At 36.7% G+C, this 23,520-nt stretch overlaps 1 protein-coding gene across 1 annotated transcript in view; it reads right to left on the bottom strand.

Annotated features, from left to right (window-relative positions):
* LOC117438393 (disks large homolog 1-like) overlaps positions 1-23,209 on the bottom strand; it is a gene marked incomplete at its 5' end in the record, with an annotated part of 59,229 nt that extends 36,020 nt beyond the window's left edge. Inside the window, one exon of the mRNA XM_034073932.1 lies at positions 23,045-23,209. Coding sequence (XP_033929823.1) covers positions 23,045-23,209 — 165 coding nt within the window. The remainder of the gene's footprint in view (positions 1-23,044) is intronic.
* Positions 23,210-23,520: the final 311 nt, after the last annotated feature.

Here is a 23,520-nt window from a genome sequence, read left to right as displayed (position 1 = left end):
GCCATATTAAACACAAGTTCCTTAAGAAATCCTGAATAAATGTCATCTGCTATTGATCACCTGTGCCTCTTAACACAATAATTTAAATTCTTTTCTATTGGCACCTGAATTTTCTTAATACAGTAAAATGAGTACTAGAACTACTCCAAGCTCAAAGGTGGACAGCCCTAGCTGTTTGGGGTTTTTTTTTTGCTTGGAGATAGGCATCCAGATAAGTTCCAGATAAGCATGGATCACCAGTCTCAGGTCTGTACTATCACCATCTTCATCAGCAGTATTTCACAGTTGATTTGCACAACACCTGATTTAACATCTAACTACTGAAGCGCTGCACTGCAATGAGGTTTAACTGTGCTCGAATTCTAAAAAGCTGTACATCGAATTTTCCCCCCATGGTGCCCATCTTTTAAAAAGAGTATCAAAACATATACAGTTAAAATGAAAACTCAAAGCAGCAGTAAAGGGTTGTAATAAGCTTTTAAAAACTAGCTTCAGTTCAGCTTCAGTTTCCTGACTTGGAACACAGATGCCTTTTTGTAGCTTTCTACTTTCAAAAATCTATCCCTATCTATTTATAGTCTATTTATAGACAAAAAAAATCTCCTCCTTTTCCTTTGGATGAACTAAGCACAGTTCTTAAACTTCACATTTTAAAGCAGGTCTTCCTGAGCACAGTCTACAGACAGAATCCAGAGTTCCCTCTCTTCTCCAAAGGGAAAGCTGACTCCATTCTCACCTACATCACAATGTGCAGTCAGACACAGTCAGTTACCTAAGAAAAACAAATTCAGTTTACTTACTAAGTTAAATTTGCTCTAAAGGACAACCGTACACCTGAAGCACAAGCAATTTTTGCTCTCTACTCTGCTATGAAAACCAAACACTATTAGCTGGGAAGCACATAATACAAGTTGCTCAACTGATTTCTATAGGCACCAGTCTTAGACAAACAATTTTAAATAAGCAAACATACACACTGTGAGGCAGCACTGATAAAGAAAATTAAGGAGGAGAGTCTAGAAGACTCATTCAAAACATTCCCACTGTGTGGCAGTTTCCAGTAAATACCACACAAAGCAGTGGGAAGATACTGCATAATTCCATGGTGAAAGAAAAACCCTGTACTATACCTGCACCCCATAAAATATCTTCAATCCTTTCAAAAGGCTGCCACAACTACACAGACAGTTGTCTCCAATAACAGAAATACTAACTTCCACACAGTTAAAAAAACAAATGGTAACTTAAAAAAATAATAATAATACTCCTAAGCTGACTACAAGGTCATGAGAAAAAATTAAATATCATTTTTATTTTACCAGTGTCCTAGTAAAATTTAAACTATGTGTCCTGACCCTTTCTTCTTTTCTATAAAAAAATAAGGATCTGGTGATCTGGATTTACTTACATCATTGCATAGATGTTGTCTCATTTCACAAAAGAGACTATTGCAAGGGACTAGAATATGCATTGCAAACAGTTTAATGGAGCAAAAGACTGAAAATTCACAAATGCCACGATCAGCTTACAAGAGAGACAAAATGAGTCATAAATATCTGTTATCTGTCTGGAGAACATGTCAGCTCAACTAATCCTAATATGCAGCTAAACACACACACAGAGAAAGAAAAAAAATGAAAGAGCAGCAAAGGCACAACAGAAACAAGCTGTAGAGCAAACATGATGTATTAGAGGAGTGTATTACAGGCAACAAGATGAAATTCAATACTGACAACCAAAGTCACATGGAATAGCAATAAACAGCACAGAGACACCCTGAGGAATATCAAACTGGAAAACAACTCTAAAAGTGCTTTGGTTGGTGGCAAAGATTTTTTTTAAATTATAAAAGATAAACTTGGAAAGGAATCCTTCACTGACTGCAGTCCTTCAAAGTGCCTTTTTCACACTGAGCCTTGTGCATGCATGTGCACATGCACAAAAACCTGGTATAAGGGAGGGAACCGTAAACCTTCCAAATGCCACTCACAGAACTCTACAAGTTTGGGAATTCCTGACTGTTTCTTAGGGAATAAGATCACCATACTAGTCATGATAAGACCTGAAAAACAGGCAATGAAAAGGACCACAGTCCACTGAAACAAGTGCTGCCTCTTACCCCACCTCCCCATTGTAAAACATGTGACAGTTTTTCTTAAATGGATGTCAGTGTGGAACAGGTGGCTTCTACCCACCAGAAGACCATCCACCTTGGTCAAGCGGAGCTGTTTCCTATAGGTAACATTTGTAAACCATGATGAGGGTACAGAGAACATACACGACTCAGGAGGGTCAAAGGAAGCCATACTGGGCATATTGTCTTGGTGTCCAAGCAGTTCCTGAAAGAAACTCCAGCTAGTAGCAAGGTGACCGCTGCAAGTGGCCAGTGATGATCCCAATTATACAAAAGTCCTGCTGCTAATGATACTTTGGGCAACATCAAAAAACACAGGTCCTCAAAATATATATTTGTGATTCAGGGAAGACTTGCTAGATGGTGGTGGTATTAACAAAAAAGTCAGGTCTTAGTACTGAATTTGGCTTCAGTATTACAGTTTTCTGACCTTCCTTGACAGATGGCACAAGGTTATCAGCCTTTGCTGCAAAAAAGGAATGCTCCTGCATGTTTTGTAATGAATCAAATGGAGGGACTCAAGAGTGCTGGCTTAACATGAACGTGACATCTGACAGAGTGGTTACGTCCTTCTCAAAGGTGTATTTGATACTGTTGTTGTTGCCTATGTCCTTGAAGCCAGCACTGCAACCACAGCACCTTTTAAGGCTCATGCCTGCCAGAATTTCGTAACACCTAACCAGCAAAGCATCTGTTGCAGAAAGAGTCCCAACTGATCAGAAGTTTCTCTTCTAACTGGAGAAACCTTTAAGCATTCCTGAAATCATATACAGAAATATGTTATCTTCACTTGAATTAAATTCTAATTTGAGATTAGAAACAGCATTAAGGGAAGTATCTTGACTCAAGCGAAGAAAGCATCACTGGGACCCTTCTGTTACAGAGCCATTACATGCTAAGGAAGTGTGAATGATGTGGTTATATTAATAAACAAGAATGAGGCACTTCAACTGCACATGCGATACATCACATGAAGAGGCAGATGTTTTCCTGACATTTTCCTTTTTGATGGATCTGTCAAAGTAATAGAAGAAATTAACTGTACTGGAAATGCTTCACAATATGCTTCTGCTTGAAGTTCAGCAACAGTAGCGTGTCAAGCACTAGTTTGAACTCACTCCCAGGGACAGCAGTGAAAGACATGCTCCTCACTCAGAACTCTCTAATGGCAAAAGTTGTGTGCATAGTCCATACAGGGAGGCTTAGTCAAAAAGAATTTATAAAAGGTGTCTTTGCAAGGTGTGAAGAGATCTACAGATAGGTGCCTCTGGTATTTTACAACAGCACTGTTCTGCAGGCTTTCCATGCACTGAAATACCTAGAAAGCTGACTCAGTGTCAAGGGGCATACAACAACACACAATGCTATGCTGGTCTCAAAATGTACCAGTAGAATAAAGAAAACTGCTCTCAAGAGAAAGCAGAATCACATATACGGAACAGGAATCGCTGGTTATTATCTGACAATAAAAATCACACTATGAAACTCAGATGAGGATCATGACGGAATAGAGAAATACGAATTAAGTATCTGGGACTAGGGCTTTACTAAACAACAGGTAGTCTACACAGTGTAGGAACACTTATGAGAACTAGGAAAAAAAAAGTCAAATTCTGACAAAGATAAAAAGATTCAAACACTCATACAGAAAAATGAACTACAGAAAATGCTTTTCAGGGGGAAAATAAAAAAAAAAAAAAAAACAACAAACCAACAAACCACCAAACCAGCAGCATTCAAAGGCTCCTGCTCCACTGAAAATTTTAGTAAATAATTGCTATTCATAAAGACAAATTCAAGTACCTCCTCTGTTTTAGAGTACAGGAGAAAGCACTGGCCCCAGCAGAGGTTCTAGAAAAAAGAATCAAATTCTTCTCAAATGAAATTGCATAGCTCATGGGCACATAGAGATTTCAAATTGTCTTGTCTTTCAAGACAACCATTTCTCTCCTTGAGCTACTATAAAGCCCAGAAAGACTCTGGACATGAAGTTTACCATGACTCTGAGCTGGGTATAAACTAAAAGTCTCTTAGATTGCACAACACATAATACCATGTCAGCTCTCAAACATGCAGATCATTATAAAAGATGGTCATGCTTTCTACAAATCATCGAAGACATTTCTGTTGCATTAGCTTCTTCAAACTAAAAGAAACATCCTGCACATCCCTGATCATAATTGAGAGTGCTCTTGATGTTGAAGACCAAACAGGAAGAAGATGGCATTCACTTTAGACCCAGTGGTTCTGTCAGACAGTCATTTACTTAGTAATTGTATTAACTGAAACATATACAGCAGCTTTGGCAGCAAAACAGAAATGCTATACAACAACAACTATGCTAGAGCTGTTCAGTAAGCTGACAGCTGGTGAAAAGCAGACTGGCCTGTATTTGACTTTCAAAACACTTTGTCAATCAATACAAGCCTCAACTGAAAGGGCAACTATCACAACATAAAATAAACTAACAAAATTATATAAAAAACCTGAAGAGTCCTACCTCTTTCACAGGCTGTCATGCACTCAGCTTCATGCAGTAAGACCCTGCTAAATCCACCTGAGTTATTAGTCAAAGAGGAAATCTAGTGCTTGCCTTGCCTAAAGGTCCAGTCTTGGCCACAGTGCAGACAGAAAGCCTCTGCAGTAGTGCTCCATAAGCAAAACATTCTGTGTCCCCTTTTCCTCTGCTTACCAGATTTCTGGCTCATTCTAGAAAAAAGTAATTTCCTTGAGGTATAATGGAACAGAGATACAAAGAAATTCTGTTATCAACTCTGAGAGAGATGGAGCAACAGCTGTGAGAGAACAGGTGAGGGAAAGTGGAACCTAAAACCCTCTGGCAGTAAGCAGTGCTTGCAGGTAGCCAAAGTACTGGTTCACTTCTTATCATCACTGCCATGTTGCAATATATGAACTGAAGGAACACACTGCACATGCCAATATTACAGTCACCTACATGGGCCTGGGCAGGAAGCAGCACACCCCCATTACTCCATGGACCTACTGGTTGATTCCATAAGAGAGAGAATTGGTTACGGAGGGAACCAGCATGATGCTAACACAATCTACATGACATGACATAATTCATGATCTACATTCTTAGTTGCTGTTCATTCTAATATATTTTTAAAACTGCATCTCTTTTTGAAATGTCAAATGAACTCCACATTATTGAGAAGTTTCTGTCTCTGCTGTACAGTTTGAAAGTGTTCGTAAATCAATCAAAGGTATCAGAGACAGTCCTTTCTTGAGTTTAAACTGTCAAGAATTTTCTGGGTTTTAGTCTGTTGATTAGAACACATGTATTAATGCATTCCTCTTACAGAATAATTTGTATCATTTTTATCTCTGCTATAATGTCCTCTAATGGCATTTGCAAGATAAATTAATACTGTTACAAATGTGTGCTATAACATAGCTAAAAAGCAAGAATAAGAAGGAAACATCACAGTAAACCTTATGTTTAGGTTTCAAAAAGTGCTTTCTTATAGTTAAAATCATCCAACACAAATAATATTTAAAGTTGATTTCTCACATGTTCATCACAGTATCAGCAGCAACAACTTAAAGGCAATATATACTTTAAATTAAAACTCACTGAAAAGTCTGCATTAAAAATCTAACAATGGCAACAGTTCTATGTATTCACGCAAATTCCCGCTAGTTATTCCTGTAACTCCTTTCTTCTTTACTCTATCACCGCTTTAAAAATAAACTTCAATAATAAAAATAATATAATAATAAAAATAAATAAAAAATTTATTCAATAAAACCAATCCTGTGGAAAAAAAGAACTGCATGTTATGCAATGACTGGCATAATGAAGTCCCAGTTTCACTAGTAAACTTGAGGGGATGCTAAAACAGTCACACACCCACGCTACAGTTTAATATTGTTCATAAAACATATCACCACTGTGACACATCCTGACATACTCAAAATATTTAGTCGTTAAGGCTGCTATCAAATTCTCTGAACTTTTAGTTGCAGCATCTTCCTGCTGCAAGTTCCAGATTTAATTCCATATCTCAATATCAAGGCCCTGAAACCCCTCCCTTTCTTTTTTTACCTTTCAACTTCTGATTAAATCTCCAGATACATCAGAACTACTTTATCTTCTCTAATCTCACATATTTTTAACATATTATGATCTGAATGTCTAAAAAAAAAAGATATAACAACTTAAATATATCAAAATTATAGGAGATATGGTAAATATGCTGTAAGGAATGATTTTCTTTTCAATTCCTGAACTGTAGGAAGTACCATTTAAAAGGGATTAGGGTAGAGAATTGGGATTTTTTTAATCATTAATTTTTAAACGCACCCTACAACAACTCTATGTTGCCTGATTACACACACCATTTCATACATGTTGTAATTATGCTCATAATATTTCAGTGAATTTGAAAGGAATACTCTATGAATAATGACATACAGTAAAAGTTTTATCAAGATCTTAAAATGAAGACATACAAAGACAAGAAATGACTGGGCTCAAACAATGCACAGAAGCAGCTGATAAGCTCTGAAATGCAAAGTTAAGTTTTTTGAAATGGGTAAGTGGAATTAGGAGGAGGTTTCTGTTCCACATCCCCTCTCTTTTTCTCCTCCATTACCTTAAAAAAAAATTAGCACAGCATATTCAACAAGCTAAACAATTTTTCAGTATCAAAGGCCAGAAGCATATTATACTATGTCATATGCTAAGAATAGCCTAACAGCATTGCAGGCTAATGCCATGTGAATTTCAGACAAATCACAGTTTCTGCATTTGTAGCACAACATGGGCCAAACATTACTGACAGTTAAAATATATTCTGAGACATGACAGCTATATTTACTGTCACGAATAGGTAATTCTCAGAGCCCTGGAAAGACTCTGGAGAAAGACATGTCCTAGATACAGTTACTGTTGTTGATGCAGTATGCATTAGGGGAGCACTCCAAATCACCTAGTATTTTTCATTTGCATAACCTTGTATTTACTAATCTGTGAGCATAGTTATTCACTCTTGTGACAGCATGAATTTGTTCTGTGTTTATTTTTACCTTTATCTTCTATTTTATGCCACAGATTAGGCTTTTTATTAAAGAAATTGAAAAAATTTACTGACAAAAACTGGAAGACCAGCTTCTAATCAAATTCCCTAATTCTTCTAATTGAGTAACTAACTCCTCATCACACAGAATACAGCTGGAAGACTCAACAAAGGCCTCAAATGCCCAAACATGTTAATCAGCTTCCTTGGACTCATAAAGGAGATTGGTGTTGTTAGCAGGGCAGGGGCTCACCACTGCAAATGGAAGAGGTATTAAGCCAGTAGGAAGTACTGCTGTTCTACAGACAGACTGCAATGTCTGACCACTGAGCTCCTTGTTAGTACAGTAATGCAAGGTCTACAAATCACTACAACCGCTAAAGGTTGTATGCAAAGCAAGCCGGAGACTGTGGCTAGGGTACAAGTAGAGTCAGATGACCACTATACTGTCTTCATTTGTATCTTTTCACACCATCTGTTTCCACTGCTCCTTTTTCCTATGAAAGATGGGGGATTTGAATCTTCTAATACCATTTAAAAGGAAGTAAGGCACTCTTAATGCTTGAAAATGGATTGCCAGTCTTCAGGGTGCTGGGGCTTTTTACAGTAGCCTTTTGCTCCTGACTAGTCCTCCATGCCACAATGCATATGTGCAAACATGCATTCTTTTGGGCACATACCTAGCAATAACTACAGCAAAAAGCAGTGCTACTGTATCCATCACCACCGATTTCTTTGCTTCTACTCAAAGAATACCCTACCCCAAAATCCAAAGTCCCTTCTTTAGCAGAAGTCCTCTTACTGCCTTGCTGGGGAGAAGGGGACCTTTTGCAAGCCCCGGAGGAGGACAGGGGCATGCAGCCCAATCTCCAGTAGTAGTTTCACTAGTAATGGAAGGTACTAAGCAAGCACCACCATTTCATGCCATCTCACCCCATCCCATCCAAGAAAGCCAAGCAAATGAAGGGACAGCTAAAAATGGGTGCTATGCAGAAGATGCACAAGGAAAGCTTGACACCAGTACTTTAAAACCATCAGTTTGATTTTGTGTATGTTAAAAATCATGATGTCACAACAGTAAGAGTATAAAAGGCCAGCACCACAAGCAGAAGTTCAACAGACAAGGTTAGACAAGTATATCACATCTAATTATTTATTTGGACTCTGCAAATACGATTACATTCAAGTATCTTAAATGAATAAAAGTCATCAAGAATTTTCAGAATAACACATCACAGAACAAAAACTGAAGACAACTGAAAAACAAAATTGCATCACAATGAGAAACCTCTAAATGTCTTTTTTCCTCCCTGAGGCTAGAACAGCTGCAACCGGTGGATAAAGTATGAGTACAGTACAGCACAGCATCTTTCCAAAGAAAGAGGCTGCAACAAGCTCTTATGTTCTCAGTGTATCACTTTTCAAAATGCTCATTAAGGTGTTTTGTTTTTTTTTTTTCCACAATCACTTCAAAACATTTTAAGGATTTTTTCCTTCCTTCTGGCCATGAACATGTATAAGCAGTTCTTTTTAAAAGAATTGTCAGAGTTCTGAAAAAAACTGGCAGGCTTTCACAGAGGTAAGCTATCTTTTTCATAGCAAAAGAACAGAACAAACACTGGGATATTCACAGAATCACAGCTTTGGTTTGAAGGGATCTCAGGATCTTTATCTGGTTCAGCCCACACTCAAAGCAGAGGCGATTCAGGATTTTATTTATTAGCAAGTTTATAGTCCTCAGTAGCCAGACCAACTGCAAGTTTCATGCATTCTAACATTACTTGTTCATGCATTAAATAAAAGCAACGATAGTATTAATTCAAAAGGCTAACACTATGTTTTGGTTCTACCCCTCCCCCCCCAAAGAAAAACAACAAACCCAAACCACAAACAAAAAAAACCCAATCAGTTCTTAAAAACTATTATGTCTACCTATGATTCACTTCACAGTTGTATAATGACCCATTAGGGGAACTACAGGATTCCTCTTATACCTTCTTGCTTCACATATGTTTGCAACAAAAAAGTGAAAATCCCCCTCTAAGGGCTCCTATTCATTGTTTACTCTAAATTCACAAGCAGAAAACAGGTAACAATACCAGACTTCAGAAGAAATTCCAGTTTATCACCTTTGAAAGGATTACCAACAAATTATCCTAATAGTATTGCTGTGTTTGAGGGCAACAAATCTTTATTTTTTGGGGGGTTTTTTTACAAGTTTTGTAGTACTTCAGTTTAAATGACATCTTGACTAAAGCTGAATTTAGCTTGACAGTAAGCAAAACAAATCTAATCTCACATTTTCAAACAATTTTGACATCTCATAGATCCTTCTTTGTCATATTATCAAAGGAGATACTAATTTCCTAGTGCCAGTAAGTTTAAACTTCTCTCAGTATCAACCTTAAGAACTCACCCTAAATCCACACATGTAAAATTTGGCTTGCCTCTTTTTACATGACTTTCAATTATAATTAATAAAAACATAACTTAGAGCAGACTGACAGTGAGGCTGAAAAATGTCATGTTTTCTGCATTACTAAATGTATATTCTGTAAGGAAGGCATTCTGTCATCTTACTTAAGGATTATTAGCAGCCCCAGAAAACACCAGAAAACTGATACAGACTAGAATTTCTTGTGCTGTGTATAATTAAGACTTTCAATTATTTAATCCTTTAAATGAAATTCCTTAATCAGGAAATATGTAGTCTTTATTTGACTTATCTTACTGCAGCAAAATGGAATTGTTATTTAAGTACATCACTCCCCTCCGAGCTAGGCAGTAGAATGCAAACTGCATTTTTCAGTATTTAACTATTTCATTAAAATATCTCATATTTAAACTCATTGGAGGCTCATCACTTGGTAAAATAACTTAAATAAAAATCAGACCTTATCTAGTGTTTACATTTTCATGCTTTAATGGTAAAAACTGTACAGAGCTCTGCAAAATAATGAAAGCAGACAGAAAACAGCATTCATAAATCAAGAGATTAAATGACAGCATGCATATTTAAATAATTGCTATTTCTAACTAGCAAGTAACCAGAAAACATGCAGACACAATAATTTCAACAAGTGGCATATTACCTGGGTGGAGCTGGCAGCAACAGAAATGCAGTCAATGAAACCATGTCTCCGAGTGAAAAATGCAACTATCTGCTGCCAACGGGAAGGCTCATTCCGTAACTCATCTGTTGAGCCTTTCTTTGCCCACTGCTTGTGCTTTGGGCCTACAGAACTGTGGCTTGAGCTAGTGTTGCCTCGATTGGCCCGAGAATAGAGGAGTGTGTTATTTCCGAAAATGTAATTCATCTCTGCAGCTCTGCAGGTGGTTGCCAGGCAGTCTTACTTCCCTACCAGCTGCTGAGTGGTGAATGAGCAGGGGGAAAAAAAAATGCAGATAGAATTACAGCAGCATCATTTACAAACCAGGAAAACAAAATTCTTGATAGCTGATGCTATTTTTCTTCCAAGCCTTTCTACCCCCTACATCCCTTCTCTACTTGTGATCACAATGACTAACACAATCTCAAGCAATTTAAAAAAAAAAATAAATAAAAAGGCAAGCAAATGTTTTGCTTATTTTTCCTCTTTCAGAACCCACAGGATTGAAAGCTTGTTTTCTCTTCCTAGCTGACAACAGATATTTCAAGAGAATCTGGGTAGCAGGTACAGTACAATGTTACCAATTCACAGCTATGAGGATGGTGGTGGATGATAAGAGCTACTGGGTGGAGAAAGCATAGATCAAAAATAACCAAGTTTCAATCACTGCCTGTAGTAAGATCCAATAGCATCTTTTCATTTCCTTGCTTGCATAAATTATAAACCTAAACCGAACAAAACAGGGAGCATGCAGCGGAACTGCACTTCTTCCCTGATTCTGTCTTTCTGAAAATGTTCCACAGAGTAAAAAGACCTTAAAACCATGTTCAGAAAAGAATACTGAAGAAACCAGCAAACATTTCTTTCATATTTTTTCCCCCTTCTTTATTGCATAAAACAACTATAGGGGGAAGAAATCAAGAAAACAGTAATTTTGTGTTGCGTATCAGTGGATGTCTAATGGGGTTGTTTCAGTATGTTTCACCCTGTTTTTTTAATCATTAAGATAAAGGATATTAAGGTCAAACACTAAGTCCAACACTCTTGTTCTTATTCTATGATTAATGTGTCATGATCATAACACCGTTTCTAAAATTCTGCATACTATAAGCATCATATGAAAGCAATAAATGAATATATTTGTGATCCAACATTATTTCTCAGGAGAATTGGGAAAAAAAAAGAAAAAAGAATTCTTATTATGCATTAATGAATTATCAGTAACAATTACTTTCCAATGCAAACCATAAGAGCATTAGTGTTACAGGGCGCATTTTCTCTGCTTTCTTCACAGTAAAGAAAGAATTCACACAGTAAGTATCTAAAAGATTAGATGCAATTCAGGTCATTCTACAGAACTCACCAGTCACATTTTTATAGTCAACTATTTAAAAAAATAAAACAACACACCTCCTCCAGCTCTCATCAATGAGATTACTCAGGAAATCAGCTAAATGGCAAAGCTTTCAGTACAAGCTTGCCTTCTGAAATCCAGTGCCAAGTTATCAAAACTGTTTGCGGTATGTTTCTATATAAAATGCTCTAATGGTCATAATCGTAACACCAGGGCAAACATTTCCAAAGAGAAAACTCTCCATCTGACAAGCAAAGGCAGAGAAATTCCTTACAATGCTTCAGCTTATCACGTGATTCTACAAACCCACTGACTCATGATGCACATGTTAGTGGGGATTACTAAATCCCCCCATATACTTTCTTTTCGGTGCAATATACTCTTTTACTTAACACATTCTTACTGACAGCTATCCCATCCGCTGTGACAATTTTTTCCTGACAGCTTACATTACAAACAGAAATAATAAGTACACTAATTTAAAGCTGTGGTAATAAGATCAATGCATCATTTACTTCTAGTCACTAGTACAGCTCAATAACATATCATATACAAATATTCTGAGTACATCTTTCAGGCACTTTATTAATATCCATAAAAATACAATGGCTTATCAGTGTAAATCATATGAAACCTGGTCTGACTTGCTCAGTGTCTTCAAAGCTTTGTTCATAAGATAGATAATGGACGTAGAGCAATGCCTGAGATGTAACAGATTCAATGATCCTTTTAAACAGACAAGCTTTTTATAACGTGAATTCTTTTCACAGGAAGACTGCAGCCCTACCCAAGCCCTACCTTTTCCAGACCCACAGAAAACACCTAGTCTGACAAATGCCTATGAGCTTCTTATTGGAGATATTTCTTAATCTCTGGCTGTGACTAAAGATGTTTGAAACACATGCCTCAAATTCTGAATCCTTTTATAAAGAGTTAGAGTGAAAATATTTTCCACGTTTTTCTTCATATTGCCATAAATGTTGACACTGATGGGCATTTTTAAAAGATCAGAAAGCACAAGAGTATTAGTATAGCTTTCAAAAAAGTGTTAAGTTTTTTTAAGAAATCATTTATATATCTATATATAGTTCTCCCTACAGGTTCCAAACTGAGTCACATGGTATTGTTTAAAATTCTGAAAGGGAACACCACAATACATGGACAAGCAATGCATCAAGTGCCTATTTTTCCTGCTGTTTTATCAGTCTGCCTAAGATGAGACAGGTTTGCTGTGGTTTAATGCAGTTTTTTTTCAAGGCTGATTCCCACCCAGTCAATGATTAACTGTGGCAACACTGAAAAAGAGTCTCCAGAAACCAGCACTTCAGGAAAGGCTCATATGGGGAGAGAGAAAAAAAAAATCCTAAAAGCAAAGCTATGATGATTTCATTTCAATGGAGACAGGAATCCAGAAAAGTATTTCAGGAGAAGGTTATGCAATCTCAATGGTGATATAAGACAGCAATCTGTGTCACCTACACTCCATATGGATGGTAATGATACTGAGCAAGATTTGCTGATGCCTAAGAAGATAAAAGTTACAGTTATTTGTAGAAGGAGCTTATACTGTGGTAATGAGACATATACTGATTTTTATGTTACAAAGCAACCGGAAGATAAAGGCAAGGCATAATTCTAGAGATGGCACAACATCAGGGCAACACAGAGGAGTCCAGACTAGAAGACTGGTAACTTGCACAGTTGGAAAAAGGATGGGTGGGAGTAAAAACAAGGGCTTGTTTCAGCCAAAGAGCATTTCAACAAAGGGTTAAAAACCTACAAGTAGAAATCAGACAAAGCACTATTTGGACAGAAAAATAAGTAGCCAGAGAAAGACAATCTAGGAATCACCAACACAGAAGTGGTAGCTGAAATTTTGTCTGTGAATGATTGGCTCCAGAGCCAGAAGGTAGAAGAGGGAAGCTTACCAGGGAATCTCAGGAAGTCCTAAAGAGAGGTGAGAGCTTCTGTCATCCCTATTTCCATATTCTGCATATTGAACTGATGGGGATAAAATTTAAACAAGCAACCCCCACCTCGCCCCCCCCCAAAAACAACACATTAAAAAAACCCCACTAACAAAAAAGCTGTATATGCAAACAGCAGTTATCTCAATTACCCTTTTTAAACAAAACCAACAAAATCCCTGAAGCATTTGAAAAGTGTATTATCCCAGTTTTACTGCCATCCTGCTAAACAGAATGTTGGCTAAAATAAGCACAGACCCTAAAGGAATCAAGTGATACTCAAGGAAAATTCAAGAACCACATAAAACAATGGTAGGGACTTACTTTATTTTCAGTATCACTTAAGTTTTTACTGGAAAAAATAGAGACAAAAGGAATGTGCAGAACTCTATTTAAATACCAGAATATAGATTATGCAACTTTTACCTATCCAGGCAGGGAAACAAAAACACACCACTGAAGATACAGACATAAATTAATGCTTACTTTTTAAACTTTTCAGAATTCTATGTGTAAGGAAATTTTACTGGCAAAACAAATTTAAGTCTCATTAACAAGCATACACAATATTCTAAGCCAAAGCCCAGAAGTACACTACTCAAACCAGATACTGTGGAAAAACAGTTAACCCTTTCTGCTAAGATATATTAGAAAGCTCATCTTAGCTTTTAGCTGAGAAATGGGAATGAAAGGACAGCCCCTGATCAAGTGTGATTTACATAGGAGAAAACAAATCTTTTCCTGCTGAAAGTATTTTATAAGTAAACACCCCAGCATGATTATTCATAATGATACATTGTGGTATAAATATTTAATATCAAAGATTACTACATTATTACTCATACTACACCTCAAACAACCTACCAATCTGTGCAGATTGAACTGCCTAGCCTTCTGTACCCTGTTCACAAATATCCTGCCTATCTTTCTGGCATGCCAGACTGATAAAAAATATCCTGTGTTTAATGCAAGTTTCTGTTTCTTTAGGCTTTCTTTAGTCATCAGAATGAGCCCAACAGCACTGAGAGGTCAGGGGAAATCTGAGGCAAAAAGAGTATAACCTGTTATTAAAATGACATGATGGTGATTACTGTATTTTAGGTTGTTCTAACGTTCAGATTAATCCATGGCCCATCTGTTACAGCTTTTCCTTCTTGTTTCTGTTGGCAAGTATTTGTGGAGCAGATCCATAGAGAGAAAGGGCAGATTTGGTCAACTGCTTCTTACTATGAAACACAAACTGACACTTTTGCACGTCTTTGTATATTCTTCAATTACAGGAATTTTGTAAGTAGCATCCTAGCAAGAACTTGGGTTGGGCATTTTACTTATAGATTGCAGAGAACCTCCTCTCAAGAGTGACCACCAAAGTAAGATGGTAGTCTAAAAATGAGCATTTGTGAGGGGACATTCAAGTCTCTCTGTAATTTCTTGTATTCTAGGTTTTTTACTAATTCCAGAAGTACTGTCTTCCTGCTCAAGATAACCAAAAGCTTTAGAAAGGTCTCAATTTAGAAAAAAGGTAACAGCAACTTTCTCACAGACATAACTAATCTTGAAAATTACATGCCAACTTATCTTTAAGTTCTAAATGAAAACAGCATCTTCATCTTCAGGGTGATCTCACCTTCCTGCTCAGGCAAGAACAGGATTCAGGAAACCATACAAGCCAAAACACACTAGAGCAAACAGGAAGTTACAGTTACTTGAACTGATGGCTAACCTGGAATGTGCATAGTTCAAATTGTAATAATCAGTTTTTTTCTGAGAGCAGAAAACTCTCCTAATGTACAGAGAAGTCTGCTTTAACAGAAACTCCATGAGCTCTGAAAAACTTTTGAGCAAGCACTTGAGGATACAGGTGGAACTGGAAAGAAGACACACCAGATGATAAAGAGAATGGAACCTACCAGGTTTATCAGTACAAGGTTCAGGTTCACAGGGAAAGGAAGTTGGCCTGCATTAAAAGCAGCATGTGTGTATATTCATATTTAGATAAGCAGTTGTTTCCCATACAGATTAATGGGAAAGAATTAAATAAAAGTGGTTATTTCCAGTTGAATGAAAAGGGCAGAAGAGACAAGCAGTGGATGCTGCAATACCTTTATTGGTATAACCACAAACCAAAACAGTATCAGCAGCTAAATTATTCTGAAGTCAGATACTGACAGTAGATCACTGTGTTTAGGGGCTATAAGACAACTGTCACTTGCTAATTTATATTTCTAAATAGAATTATATCTTTCTGAAATAACAATTCCCTAGTCATTTTCATAATTTTAGTATAATTACTGACAATTAGTAATTTAGTATAACTACTGACAGTAGTTATATCTGAGGACTTAAACAGATTCATCTTTCACAGCACAGTAGCTGCCCTCAGCCTCTGACTACTTATTCCTCTTTTATGAACCATTTCTAGATTGACTGGCTGCCTTCATCAAGATAAGGAACAGTGCAGTTTCTAGAGTGATAAAATAATGCAGTTTTATTCCCATTTGGTTCTGCAGATATTTCTTGTACTGCATGTGGCTTTTTGACTGTAACTCGAGTACTGACATAATTATTCCATTAATCTGTTTTAACCCTGAGCTCTCATTCCATCGAGATAATGTGATGAGAATACAGGTTCTTCTGAGATCCTTCTGGTAACCTCAATCCATCATGATTACTCATCTTCTTTCTTACCCTTTACTTCCCTTTTGTTGTTGGTTTGTTGATTTGGGGATTTGATTGTTGTTGCTATTGTCTTGGGGTTTTTTTTATAATTAAATACCAAAATATTTTATTTTTTCTTACTCTGTGACAGCTAAAATTTCTCTGTAAGCTTTTTTGAAGAATTCTATTGTGTGGACATAAAAAACCCTATAAACCTACATCAAGAAGATGACCTTTATGTACATACTCCAAGTGATTTGTGCAGCAGAATTTCCCTTTACAATGCTTTCACTGCTTTCTCATCTGTAATTTCTCCACATAATCACTGGTTCTGCTCTTCAAAATAGCTTCGCCATGCTTTGCCAGTAGAGAAATGAGAGCAAGTTCTTATTTCTCCTCTCCATTCTGGATGCTATTTTAAGAACAAGTACCACCTTACCATATTTCATTCCTGTGATACCACAGTCATTTTAAGTAGACTGCTACACAGCATTGCAGCACTAATAGATAAGCAGTTTCATACTAGAGTTGATTTAAAGCCATTAAGCTTAAATACCATCAGGTCCTGGAAATAATTTTCCAAAGACGTCTAAACGTGGAAAAAAAGCAGACACACACTAACTGGGCACAAGACATTTATTTTGTAGAGCTAAACTACCGCGCATGTAATAAACCACACTGCTGTACTAGGATTACAAAGGCTGTCATGTAGATGGCTTGGGTACTGCTGATACGTATTATTAGAAACCTTTTTGAAACGGTCTGTACATTACACTAAGTAGGAGTATCTGGCACAAAAACAGGGGCCATGACTTCTAAGCAAGAGGAAAGGTAAGGCTGAAGAGCATACTTCTTACGCCCAGCAACGACATAATCACAGCACTAGCTCAAATGAAATGCTCAGATAACCTACTGCCTCTCTCAGTAGCTAATAGTGTAAGCAAAGAGTAATCCTCTCCTTCCCACTACACCATCCCAAGTTCCAACACTTCAGACATTGATACAGCTGAAGAACTGTTTACTGCTTTTATTCTAATAACGGGCTACTTTCTCTGTAATGCAAACCGAGCCCACGTAAGTTTAATACACGGCTAGGTATACACAGATAAAACAGAGATGCACTGACACGACGCAAAGCTACTGGTTCAAAGGTATTCGACATATTATGAGATTAGCTTTGCACACCAGTACCAGATGCTTCACTTGGGCAAAAATATACTTGTTAAAATTTGAGGCAAAAACTTCCATCTTTTTTTCAATGGGAAACAGTACTTCACCTTAGTTTGAAATACTTCATTGTTCAAGTGTAGAAAAACAGTAACTAATTTGTATTTAATGTCATAATATTATGAAGTCATAGTTTTATTCACTGTTTATATAACCACAAGAAACTCCACCACTGTTCTTGAAATGGGCAAGCAGCATTAATCTACATGCCTAAAACAATTCTTACAAAGATCTTTGGTATAGAAAGTAGGGATTTTTACTGCATTATCTGAAGCTCAAGCACTTTAGCGGAGTATCACAGCACTCAGCTGGAATGACAGGTCTTTGTATGCAACCAAACAGGCAGCTAGTAATGAAAATGGTCAATCACTGCACTGCCTGATCTGCTCATTATTGTCTTTTCCCAGCATCACTTGTACAGAGATCATTATTTCTGTGAGCACACAAGAACAGTAAAGTAGCCAACTATGATGCTTGAAATACGTACAAGAGTTCGTAATTACATAACCAGGAGTTCAAGATTAACACACTTCCCCCCCCAAAACCTGTTTCTCACAATTCCTGGATTGTCTTGCTACTTCACCGATGACTGCACAAAGTTATTCTGATGATGCCAAATATTCAACCAGTAGAATACCTTTAGCTCTTTATGGCTGTTCTGCATTAGTCAGTAATTAAAATTTTACTGCATAAGCATGAATAAGCAATTTTAGATACCTTACTAGACTAAGAATGCTAGTAGTGTTCCAACTAAAACATTTATGTCAGCTGTCAATGTGTGCTAAGTGTGTAAGGAACAAACCAAGTGCAAGCATTTTTCTTACACCCTTTGGTGAAAATCTCCAGAGAGAGATCAGCAAAAAATACTTGGTTAAAAAAGAACTGAAGAGACCTTCCTGAATCAGAAAGTCTAGCTTCCTGTTACTGCAGGCAGCCATAGCATAGTACCATTTATAAATTTAGCAAATAGTTGGAAAATTCTCTAAAAACAACCTTGTACAAATTGTGGAATGGAAATTGGGGATATAATGGAACTGCAGTGAATACTGTAATATTATGACTATATTACAGCCCAGGATCAAGATGAATATTTATTACACTACTCATGGTGTACCTTCCCAGTATAAGATATATTTAGTCGTTTACAAATAATTGCATATTTTCTTTGAAGCTGCTGTACTAACACCCCAGATACCAACAGAATATACAAACTTAATAATAACATAAATAACAACCCAATCAGGGCTTACACTTAAACAGTGAATTGCTACATTACATTGTAAATTTTGAGCTATAAATATTTCCCTTTTATGCACAGGTTTTTTTAACAAATATAGAGACTTAAGATAGGGGTTTTTTAAATAGATCTTAAGAGTAATAATTCTTACTATTACATCATGACCCACTGTTTTAAAGCCTTGTAATAATGTATTACTCAAGGGTTTTTTTCCTTGATAGAAAACTCCAACTTCTACTCCACAAGTTAAAAACTTGTTTGGCAGTGTATCACACCTGTGTCAGATTTCACTTCCTTGAAGCTATTCAACAAGAACAAATGTTAAAGTAAAAACGACAATCTGAAGGTCTGAGAGAAAACTAAACCTAGTTTTATAATTGAAATAAATCCCGTTGTAGTATCACCATCTAGTGGTCAATCTTGGCAGCACTGTATAGCTTCAATTACATCAAAAATTCACAGAATCACAGAGAATTCAATTTGACCCCATGTTTTTTTTTTCTGGAATTTGGAAACCTCAAACTGAAGAAACAGTATTTCAAATAAAAAACCAAACGGCCACCACCCCAAAAAAACCAAGAAACAACAACAAAAAAAGCTGCAGAATTCTTCCAAACATTTTGTTTGGGACAGTATTTGTGAAGGATTTGAAGTGACCCATTTTCACTGCTACAGAAATACAGTTCCACTTCACATAGGATTAAATGGGAAACAGAGGACACAACCTCCTGGGTCAAGTCTACTTTGGTGCTCCAGACATATGAAGTACAAACTGACCAAGCTCCACCCTAACAAAACAAAAGCTGCAAGCCCTGCCTCATGCTTAACCTTTAAATTAGTACACCTAGTACCCATCATTTCATGGTAATTGCAAGCATGCAGTATCTTAACCTGAATCTGAGGTAGCCCACCCCTCTGTCAAGAAGGTAAACGACCTTGAGTTACAACAGTACTCAAAGTGGGATATTTGATAAATATTAGTCACATGTTCATCCTCTAAAAATTTGGGATACACTTTTGTCCTTCTGGTCACTGAGCGCTGCTCTTCAATAATGATCCCCCTGTCCAAGCAAGTCCTAAAAGTTGCTTTAAGCCCTAGAAAATTTTAAAACCTCTCATGAACAAAATGTGAACTACTTAAACCATTTCCCTTCTTCACTACATACTATTCACGTTCTGTATTACTGCTCTAGACTGCAGAGGGCTTGCTATAAAAGAAGGTATTCCTCAAAATCTGATTCTACTGCCCTCTGCAGCATTTCTTAAAAAGCAGCATATGATCATAAAACCACAGTCTACGATTTGTTCTCCATATTCAAATTTCAAATGTATTTAACATTGATATTTTTTAGAAAAATCTTCTCATTATCTCATGGGTGTAATAAACATAACATTCTCTATCAACATCTGGTTTCCTTGAGCAAATATACTTTTGAATAAAGCTAATTAAGATCTTGTATATTAGCCAAGAATTAATTACACAAATTAATTACAGAACTGTTCTTACTAAACTCATCTTCAGCATGAGCTATGCCAAAACTACGAAAATCTTGCAGATCATCAAGCCAAAAGAAGAGGACCAGCTAAGCTGATACAACAGCAACCTTGGGGGTTTTTATGACATAATCAAGTTTTAACAGCCATTTTCAATAACTTCAGCAAACCATTTGCTAACCAAAAAGAAATTTTGTGAGCAAAAAGGCATTTTACTCTAAAAAGTTCCCATGAAGATTCCCAGGGTCTATGAAACTATGGATGCACACCTCACTCCAAATACCTTATGATCTCAGACTATAAGTGATTTATAAAAAGAAGTTGACCTCAGAAGAGAAGCAAGTCATCAGCCAACTTTGTATCAGAATTCAAAGTTCCACAAAAAGTAGGTGAACAACTGAAACCTGGAGCACCCACCCCAGTTTTCAGATGAACAAAGCTCTGGGAAATTTTAGTTCTACCAGATTACTTTGAAATTAATAAAATAAAAATAATAAAAAGAGGAGTCACCTGAAAATAATCAGATGTATGGTATAAATGGTACTATCGGTTGCACAGCTGTATTTCTCATACACACATTTTCCTACCCAGTGGTATTTCCCAGCACTTATGCATTTCAGAAAGATAGTAGTAAGCCTCCTCATAGACCTTAGATATTGCAGTATTTTGAAAAGACCTCACCATACTTTTTAATTATATTTACACACTGCTTAACATGATTTCCACAACAGTTTAAATGAGAGGTGGTTTCTTTCTTCTAGAACAGTGTAGCAGAGTTGTATATTCAACATACCCCAAGAAAATAAAATTGCACTTAGATCACATCTGAGCAGAGTAACGCAGAGTACAGTCACCCATGCTGATTTCTGTAAAACTGTTCTGGGTTTTACGTCAGTGTCTTTACAGAAAGTTACAACAGTTAGAGAAAGCTCAACTAGAACAGGTAATTCAGGGTTCCATGTACACTCTAAACAGAAGTCTTACTTGGTTTTGGAGACCCAAGGTAGGATCTATGTAGGGTACAGCTCATTCGCACCGCAGACAAGAAATTAAGTCATCTTCCACGGAATATTACTGCCAATATCAAATCATTACTTTTGTACTTCTGTAGCTGTCTATTTGCAAAAATAATCTGAAGTCAAACACAGGAACTATTCTGAGTAGTTTGGTTTCCCTGAGATCCAGTCAGCCAGACAGAAATCAAGGTAGTTGCAGCCCTTTAAACATGATTAAAAGTACAATTTTTTTGTACAACTATAATGAAGTAATACATCGTCAGCTCCAAGAAAATTATTTTCAGCCTCAGAAGCCCATTCTAGAGTTTTATTTTTTATTTCTATGAGTTTCTACATTGTGAAGTGTGTTATATGTGATCAGTTATTACGGACAGTTTGCCTCTTTGCCCTTTTGATCCCTTTATGCTTTCTGAAATGCAAGACTAACTGTGTTATGAATTAGTAAGAGCTTGTGAATAAACAGAGCTGACCTTAAGCCCCCAGAGACAGAGGGGGGCTTTTTATTTCTAATGGCTGCACACAAAATGTGTTGTATTACTTTCTGAATATCAATAAATTCAGGAAACTAGACACACAAAAGTGTGTTAGTCTGTCTACTTTAATAGGCAACAGAAGAGATCCCAGCTGTTCTCAAAATCAAAGGTTTGCCTTATTCTTAGAAGAATTCTAAAAATTCTCATTCTTAGAAGGCTCTTCAGAGGTTAACAGAGCTCACTTCAAAACGATTTTTCATTACAGCTTAAACAATTCAGCTATTTTAGCTCCTGAAGACTATAGAAACACAAAGAGTTCATTATGGAGTTAAAAGTAAAAATAAGTAACTGTTCAATACCAACATATAAATTTTTAAAATCTTAGAAAAGTTGGATCACAACTGCTAAACACACTCACCTGCTGCCATTGGTTCCTTTATACAATCCTTACAAATTAATTACAGAGCTGACATACTCAGCAGATTTCTCTTCACAATACAAAAAAAAAATAAATACATCTGGAAATTAACTAGGTTCAAAATGACATTTTTCTTATATAAGTGGCACTTGTTACAGTACACTGCCAATTTCAGTCACAAAGGATTCTACCACACCCCAGCAATTCGTAAGAATAAAAACACCAAGCTATAAACTTAATACAGTGTAAACTCATTACTCTAAAGCCCAAATGCTCACTGGTATCAAACCATTTCCCCAGTTTTTCTTGAAAACAAGCCATAAGGGCTCAGAGGTGTTATAGAAGACAGCATTTAGTTTGGCACACTAAAATATTACACTATTCAGAAACTGATTAAGCTCCATCTCACTACTAAGCCAGTAAATAAAATTGCCTCCTATAACCACCTCCAAAATCTTACATGCAGTTTGCTCTTTTTAAATCTGCCTTGAAGTTACTAGAGCTGTCTTAAGTATAATGGTGCTGTATGCTGAAAATCTCCAGAGATATGTATTATCCCTGGCTTATTGCATTTTCCACTCAGGTCCTCAATTAAAATGTTTACAAGAAGAAAACTCAGAATTGATTCTACAGGATCCTGACAGAAAACCCAACACATAACTTACAGCAGTAACTATAGTGTCCCTCAAAACTATATCCAAGACCTGAAGTTACCTACACTGTCATCTGGGCATTTTACTATCAGTCATGTTTAGGCAGGACATGTACAACTAAGTTAATGCTTTAATTGTTTACACAAAAGAGCAGTTCCGTAAGAGAAACAGGTGTGTATCTCATGCATGGTTTTCCCTACAAAATCGTATTCCTGGACAGTGAATGAAAAGAGTTCACCCTTAAACTTTAAAAATGCCTACCTTTACTGGTGAAATATGAGAATGGGAAACAAACCCATGGACATTCTCAATCTGTGACAGGTTCTTCTCTGATACATGAACCAGCTCTGGACCCGTGACCTCACTGGTAATGTGGGGAGAACTGTGCTCCTGTGGAGGTGTATCTTCATCCTGGTACCGGTATTTCTGAAAAAAAGGATAAAAAAAAAGATCAGTCCACCACAGAAATGTGAAAAAATTATCCAGAAAACCTAGGTCAGAAATAGTTCCTTTTTTATTGCTTAGAAGTGTAATTAGTATTTTCAGTTTAAAGACTCACCCTGTTCAAAAATATTTCAGCCTTTTTAGTCTCACCTACCTAGCTATAAATCTGTCTTTTGCCTATTTGCATACAGTAACATGTCCCCAAAGCTTTTTCCACAGAACTTTTGCCATTATAAGTTTTTTCTTACAAACTCTTTAACACTAGATTATTCACTAATAGCAGAAACTCTCAC

This window comes from Melopsittacus undulatus, unplaced genomic scaffold, assembly GCF_012275295.1.
Source record: "Melopsittacus undulatus isolate bMelUnd1 unplaced genomic scaffold, bMelUnd1.mat.Z mat_scaffold_219_arrow_ctg1, whole genome shotgun sequence".
Lineage (NCBI taxonomy): Eukaryota > Metazoa > Chordata > Aves > Psittaciformes > Psittaculidae > Melopsittacus > Melopsittacus undulatus.
This window is presented reverse-complemented; position numbering and strand designations above follow the sequence as displayed.